This window comes from Pinus tabuliformis, chromosome J (assembly GCF_031772625.1).
Source record: "Pinus tabuliformis cultivar Carrire ecotype Pingquan chromosome J, CPIR1, whole genome shotgun sequence".
In the NCBI taxonomy this organism is placed as follows: Eukaryota; Viridiplantae; Streptophyta; class Pinopsida; order Pinales; family Pinaceae; genus Pinus; species Pinus tabuliformis.
The window spans coordinates 37158428-37165878 of record NC_142295.1 but is presented as its reverse complement, the minus strand read 5'-3'; the positions used below and the strand labels follow the sequence as shown (position 1 = coordinate 37165878).

At 36.7% G+C, this 7451-nt stretch overlaps 2 protein-coding genes across 2 annotated transcripts; both read left to right on the top strand.

The window, feature by feature from the left end:
* Positions 1–753: 753 nt before the first annotated feature.
* LOC149225320 (ethylene-responsive transcription factor 2-like) lies at positions 754–1615 on the top strand. The gene has a single exon (XM_089375066.1). It carries the CDS (start codon positions 807–809, stop codon positions 1503–1505), a length of 699 nt encoding a protein of 232 aa, XP_089231192.1. The 5' UTR covers positions 754–806; the 3' UTR covers positions 1506–1615.
* A 5185-nt stretch (positions 1616–6800) lies between these two features.
* On the top strand, positions 6801–7250 carry LOC149225319 (uncharacterized). The gene has a single exon (XM_089379911.1). It carries the CDS (start codon positions 6801–6803, stop codon positions 7248–7250), a length of 450 nt encoding a protein of 149 aa, XP_089236037.1.
* The last annotated feature ends 201 nt before the right edge of the window (positions 7251–7451 follow it).

Here is a 7451-nt window from a genome sequence, read left to right as displayed (position 1 = left end):
TATACATATATAAATAATATTAATCATTTACCTCAAATAAAAAAACACAGCAAAATAATAAATTATTATATATATTTTTGAAATATTAAAAAATTATATTTTAATTGATTGGGCATTAACACTACGTTTTTTCTATAATTAGATAATAATAATAATAAAAAAATAAATGAAGCCTAATAATAACAATGACGTGCATATCAACTTTTGTCCGAAGCAAATCATCCTGCCTTATAAGGAACGTGTCATTGTGCTGGAGGTGCTGGTCCATCGACAAATGCATTTCAATGTCATTATACTATATATGTGATTTTTATGTTTATCTTTTCAAAAGGAGAATAATTAAATATACTTCAAATTATTATTAAAATTATTCTTTTTCATTTATATTTACAGTTTTTAATCTTTCTCTATTAATTTCAAATCTTACTCATGATAACTCCAAAAACCTATCAACCAATCATTTTACTTCATAATAAATCCAAAATCGTATCAACCTATCATTTTAATAAACACACCGGGCCTATCGTAAGGAGACCATACACTAAAGTAATCTTAAAAATACATCGGGCCTATCGTGGAACCACATGATGACGAAGAATGACTCGTAGTGGCACGGATAGCCGTAAAAGATGCATGACAAATCAAATAGCGGCACGGATAGCCGCTATTTCAGGGAAAGTTTCCACAGCTGGATGGATAAATTATTGAAGTTTCCACCGTCAATTGCTTTTATTAGGCATGAAAGTGCCATAGAAAAACTGATAAATACCCATCAGAGTTAAACAAGAAGCTCTCAGATCGCTACGATGGCAGTTTATAGCACAAAACAAGAACTAGAACTCTGTACAGAAATGAGCGTCTTGGATCGAATCCGGAGCCATTTACTCCAAGATTTCGAAGGCGAAGATGAAGAATCAAGCCCGGAAGTAGAGAGCTTCATCCAGAGTGCACTGGCATGCGAATCCGTCGACGGCAACAGACCGGAAAACGAAACGGAGACGGAAATGCCGACAACGGCCGTTGAGCCCTCCCGTCCCTTGCTCTCCGTTTCCGTTCCCCGACTTGAATCTTTGGGATTCAAGTCGTTCCCCGACTTGAAGCTGCCGTTAAACGAAAACGATTCGGAGGACATGGTCTTGTACGGGATTCTCAAAGAGACCGCCAACAAGGGAAGGATGCCTGTAACGCACAAGGAGGAGACGGCGATGGAAACGAAAAGGGAAGCCGATGTTTTTCCCGTCAAGAAAGAGGCCGATGTCCGTCATGAAACGCGAACACAGCAGCCGGTGGCGAAGAAGAAGAACGTTGGTAGGAATTACAGGGGCGTGCGGCAGCGGCCGTGGGGGAAGTTCGCAGCGGAGATAAGGGACTCTGCACGGCAGGCGGCTAGAGTTTGGCTTGGCACCTTCAATACCGCGGAGGAGGCGGCTCTCGCTTATGACCGTGCCGCTTACAAGATGCGGGGTTCTAAGGCCTTGCTTAATTTCCCGCTCGAAGTTGCTTGATTTCCCGTTCTATGTTGATTCAGAACGTCAGAAATTGTAATTACTCTGAGTTGGCGAGTTGGCTAAATATAGAGAGTGAGTTAATTTAGTGTTTGAGTGTTGAAGTGATAGATGACTTTTATTGTATGGTTGCCTATAAATATTCTACACTGGATTTATTGTGAACATCACTGGATTTATTGTGAACATCATATTTTGTGCGATTAATAGAAAAATAGAAAAACAGCAACTTGTGATTTGTGTATGAATTATTTATTTTGTTTTCTTTATCTTTCCAACACAGAAAACAATAACGCATATAAAAATATGGAAAAGCCAAAGAATAATGGCGAAAATTTTCTTCAAAATCTCACTACCAAGAAGCGGCAACAGTCCCCGTGATGAAGTTGACTCTGGCAGTTAATGTCCGGTGAAATTGGAAGAATTTACGAGGGAGACTGAGATGATGTCGAAGGATATGGTGGATGAGCTTTTATGTCGAAGGATATGGTGGATGAGCTTTTATGTGGAAGGATACACCGCCACTCACACCGAGTGGAATCGACATGAGCTTCTCCAATTTCCCCTGCCCTGGACAACTTATGGTCAAGCGAGGTTGTCCATTCTTTGGGGTTGTCCATTCTTGGGTGTATACACTTTCTCTATCATTTACAATTATTTCAACCTTCTTTTATTTTTTTTAATCCCTTCTGTTAATCTTGATCTCCTCTACGGTATGGATTCCATGCTCCACAAAAGGATTTCGTTTCAGTACTTTACTAAGAAAATAATACAGAAATTCTTACCTTTTTTAAGAGTATTTTCTGTAAAAATCACATAAAATAAAATCTCCTAGAAAATAATATAGAAATATTTTATAATAGTATTTTCTGTAAAAATCACATAAAATAAAATCCTGTAGGCACGTTTGAATGATTCATCTTCAGGACAAGATGAGGAATCAGATCTAAGCAATAAAATAAATAGATGATGAGAGCTAGTTTGACTAGAAAACTGAAATAACTAAATAAGCTTTGACCAATAGAATATTATTAACTAAATTAAAATATTTTTTATATAAAATTAATAGAATAATCTCATTTTAATATTAATGTTATTAATGTTTTTAAATTAAATTATATTTGTATTATAATAAAAATCGATTTTATAGAAGTATTCACTGAGAAAATATATTACTATGGAGCTAATATTAATAATAATTAATATTCTAATAGAAAAATAAATAATAAAAAATAATAAGAAATACATTTATGGAGATACTATTAATAAAAATTAGAATTCTAATAGATAAATAAATAATAATAAATAAATAATAATAATAAGGAAAGAATAAGAAGATAACCAGGAAAACACGAAAAATTCTAGGAAGAAAGAGCAGGGATCCAACACCTGTTGATACTCCAACCATCGTCTCTGTTTAGATTGATGGGCCTTTTTTCGATCTCTAAGGCCTCTCTAAATTTCCGATGATGAAAGTGGTCAATCCTAGCGATGACCCTCGCCTCTTCTATGCAAATGTGATGATTGGTTTTTTCTGCATGTTCTGCCAAAGCGGAGGAGCGAGACCTTCCATGCTTGATGTCTACAGCATGCTCACAAATCCTTTGATTTATTGACTGACCAGTCTCACCAATATAAGGAGTCCCACAGGAACAGGGAATAATATAAACACCCTTCCCATCCTTAGGGTTAACAGGGTCCTTGGCCGAATGAAGAGAACTTCAAATAGTGCGAAGGGGTCTAAAAGAAGAAGGAATATTATGATTTTTCAGGATCCTAGCACTTTTATCTGTAGTCCCCTTAATAAAAGGAAGATGAACTATGGAAGATCAATCCTTGGGATTTGATCTCTTCATCTATTTATTTCAATGCTTGGATCTGATTCATCATCTTGTACTGAAGATGAACCACGCTGGATGGTTCGAAACGCGTCGACGAAATTACTCTTATGTGATTATTTCTGAAAGAAATTGTTATTTTTATTTCTGTTTACTTCTTAATATTGACTTTATGAAATATTATTTTTATTTGATAATAATTTTTTTTTTTTTTTGTTGAAACCTTTTTTCAATACATCTCTTTAATAAATATTCTTCCCCCAAACAATATATCAATGTTATTTTTACAATTGTGAAACTTTTCTTAATATTGAATTTATGAAATATTGTTTTTATTTGATAATAATTTTCTAAATTTTTTTTGTTGAAACCTTTTTTCAATACATCTCTTTAATAAATATTCTTCCCCCAAACAATATATCAATGTTATTTTTACAATTGTGAAACTTTTTTTGTGACTGAATGTGATAATATATGGATTAATAAGGTGAAGTCTTTATGATGTATCAAAAGGATTCAAATCCCTAGAAATGCAAACTTTTTTCTCAAATTTGAATCCCTATGGGTCCAAGATAAATCATGAGTTAAGATGGGTCTACCCTAGTTATTAATATGTCAACTCTCTCTTTAATTATAGGCAACATACCATTGAAATGTGATCAGATCCCTCTAGGTGTAAATTTTTTCTTAAATTTTGATCCCTCTTGGAGCATTGTATATTTGGAGTCTAATATGGATATATGCTACATAATATGTTGCCTATAAAATTCATGTTGAGCATAAAACAAATTACACATCTCCTTCATATTGAACAACATACCATTGAAATGTTTTACCATAAAAAAATTAAAAACGATACATAAATACTTTCAATAGAAATATAGATTGATATATATTAAAATATTTTACTTATGATCCATGTCTAAAAAGAAATGTTGTTAATATTCTTTTAAATGCAAGTGTCCTCTCTATATCAAGAATCAAATGAATTACACATCTCATATTGGGAAGGAGGAAACATTGGTCCATAAAAGAATTAGTTTTACTTTTAATTACTTTTTTCCTTATTTGTATATATTAGGTTAAAATGTCGATTGGGTTTATTGTGGGTAGTTGGAAAGAAACGTTGTTATCATCATTACCCAAGTTATAAAGCATTGTTATTGAATTTGTTGTCAAAATAATTTATTTATAGTTTCTATCTAAATACTTTTTTGTTATTAATTTTGTTGCCCCTCCCATCCAATTGTCAACATGTGTCCATGATCAAATGTCACATGGGAGTTTGTAATCATCTAGATAAAATAGATGACATGAAGGGCATTAATTCCCATCATCTCACACAAAGATATACCAACTTCGTGCCCCTCCCATCACACTATCACCACCTATCTCCATGATGATCTACCACATTAGGGTTTGCAATCATCTAAATAAAGGGACGACATGAATGGCATTCATTCCCATCATCTGACACAAAGGAGGTATTCAATGATCGTTATGGAAGCATACAATTGTAATTATGGCATTGCTTAGTGCCTCACAACACGATGACGAAGAACGTCGCGCGGTTCATGGATGAGTTGACACCCAAAATTAGGCCTATTTTTCTCTAATGATATTATGGGTAAGTCTCCTTTTAAACACTCAATCTCTTTGTTTCCTTTGACAATCAAGTATAATTCTCTCCAGGTTACTTCTCGCAAAGAACCCCCCCTTGGACCACAATTTTGTGCATACTTGCTTTCTCCTTTGCTTTGTTTCTCCCTCCAAACCTCTAACCTCATACATGAAATGGCAACCTCAAGCCATTCTATTCCATCTTTCAGGTTAGCGAACATTGTTTCAGATGTTCGCTAGTCACTCCCACACACTCTTTTCCTTGTGTAACCTATCCCACTCCCTCCATCCCTTGTTTCAAGAGACAACATGCCTCGTCCTAGTTCTTCTTATAACCATTGCAAAAGTCAAGGTTGAGGAATCTCCTTAAGCACAAGAGGCCAAGCGCATGTAGAGGCCTCTACACCACATTATTGACAACATACTCCAAGGTAGCTAGAGAGGAAATTGAAATTGCTGAAAATGAAGCAAGAGTGGAAAGAAGATTACTATTAGATAAAGAGATTAAACAAAATACAGGGTAGTCGATTCCATACCTACGTAATACTCAATCAATGAAAACCGATTATATGTATACAACAAATCTCTAATGGAAAATCAAAACTATCATGGGTAAAGTCCTAGTAAAAATAAGTCAAGCCCAACATGAAATTCTCTTGTGCATAGATGCTTTGCAACACCAAGTGAGCAAAATAGATCACAAGGTAGATATTTTTTTGCCAAGGAAATAACAAACTTGGAATTACTTTATAGTGAGAAAGAGGAGGTTACTCTTGTATTATTGTTTTTACTTGTCATAATAGTTTATACAACCTTGACATTAGCTTTAATTATAGGTCTAAGTTAATGCTTTGTCTTAATGATGTTTTTTATTAAAATGATACAAATGTGTAATTATATATATATATATATATATATATATATATATATATATATGTATGTATATGTATATACATACATACATACATATCTATATATATATATATATATATATATATATATATATATATATATATATATATATATATATATATATCTATATATATATAGGATTGTTCTCATTCCCCTCATAAGATTCCCAACAATATTGAAAGGATGGAGCGTCCGCATAGTCTACCTAGCGAGGGTTTAGGGTAATCCGCTAATTCTCTGCAGCTTCACCGAAACCTCGTAGTCCTTCGGTTGACCGACGACATCCGTCTCCTTGCGTCGCTGTCAACTGTTCCTGGCGGTCACGGTGTCAGTTCCCTACCTCATTTTGGAAGAAAGCATGGATTATGAAGAGGTGGACTATTCTCAGGACCCGTTTCCCGATCAATCCATTTTCAGAAGCCCTAACCCTAACTCATCGACTTCTGGTTTTCATCCGCCATCCGCTTCTATTCCTTCTTGCTCCGCCCCAGTGGTCACCCTCCCTGGCCACACCGCATCATCTCTGCATTTCGGCTCGCTATCCATAGATTCTCCTGCCCTGGATTGTCCTCCGCTCTCACCTGGGACGTTACACCTGCTTGCTGCTGTCACACCGCCCTCTCCTTCATTCAAGTCATGCCCTCCGGGCGACTAGGTGTACCCATCTAGCCCTCTGCCACCTTCGGACCAGACACCTGGGGGTCCTCAAAGTCGCAACCCGTCAATCCCTGTCATTCCACCTTTAGGTTGTTTTGGAACCCCTGTGATTAGGGTTAAATCGGCAGCCCAGCTTCATCAGGAGGGACGTAATTCCACTGATCCGTTACAGGATCATCCATCTGCTCTGCGGACAGGGAAAAGGAAGGTTAAGTGTGTGAAAGCTTCGACAAAGGATTTCACAATTTCCTTCGGTGAGGATATATCAATGGGTGAAGTCGTGAACAAGGCCAACTCTATTCTGGTTGGGCATGTCCGGGGTAGGGCTTACACAGTGGAGAGACTGACCCTCTGGGTCCAGGAAATTTGGGGCAATACCCTCAAAGAATTGCCGGAGGTCCAGATTCTTCCTAGGGGGTGGTTTGCTTTGCATTTTACAAAGGAGGATTATACAGATCTGGTTCTCGCGAGATACTGGCATATAGAGATGGCACCGGTTCTCCTAAAGCGATGGAGTCCATTGTTTGACCCGGAAAGGGAGAAAATAGGGGTTGGACCTATTTGGGTTCGATTACCTGGACTCCCACTTCAGTATTGGTCTGAAGATGTTTTTGTCAGGATTGGGAATACGCTAGGCACCTACCTTGACTACGATCAGTCTTATGTTCAGACCAAGAATCAAACCTTGGCTCGCATCTTGGTGCATTTGGATACATGAGAGGGCTTGGAAGAAAAAATTACATTAAAATGGAGGCATTACACTCGGGTTCAGATCTTGGACTACGAAGGCGTCCCATTTCGTTGTAGGAGATGTCACAAGGTGGGGCACATCTTCAAGGAATGCCCATTAATCAAGAAATCATCTGATTCTCCGAGTGCTCCTTTTAACTCAAAGGGTAACGTTGTCTCCACCCCGGCC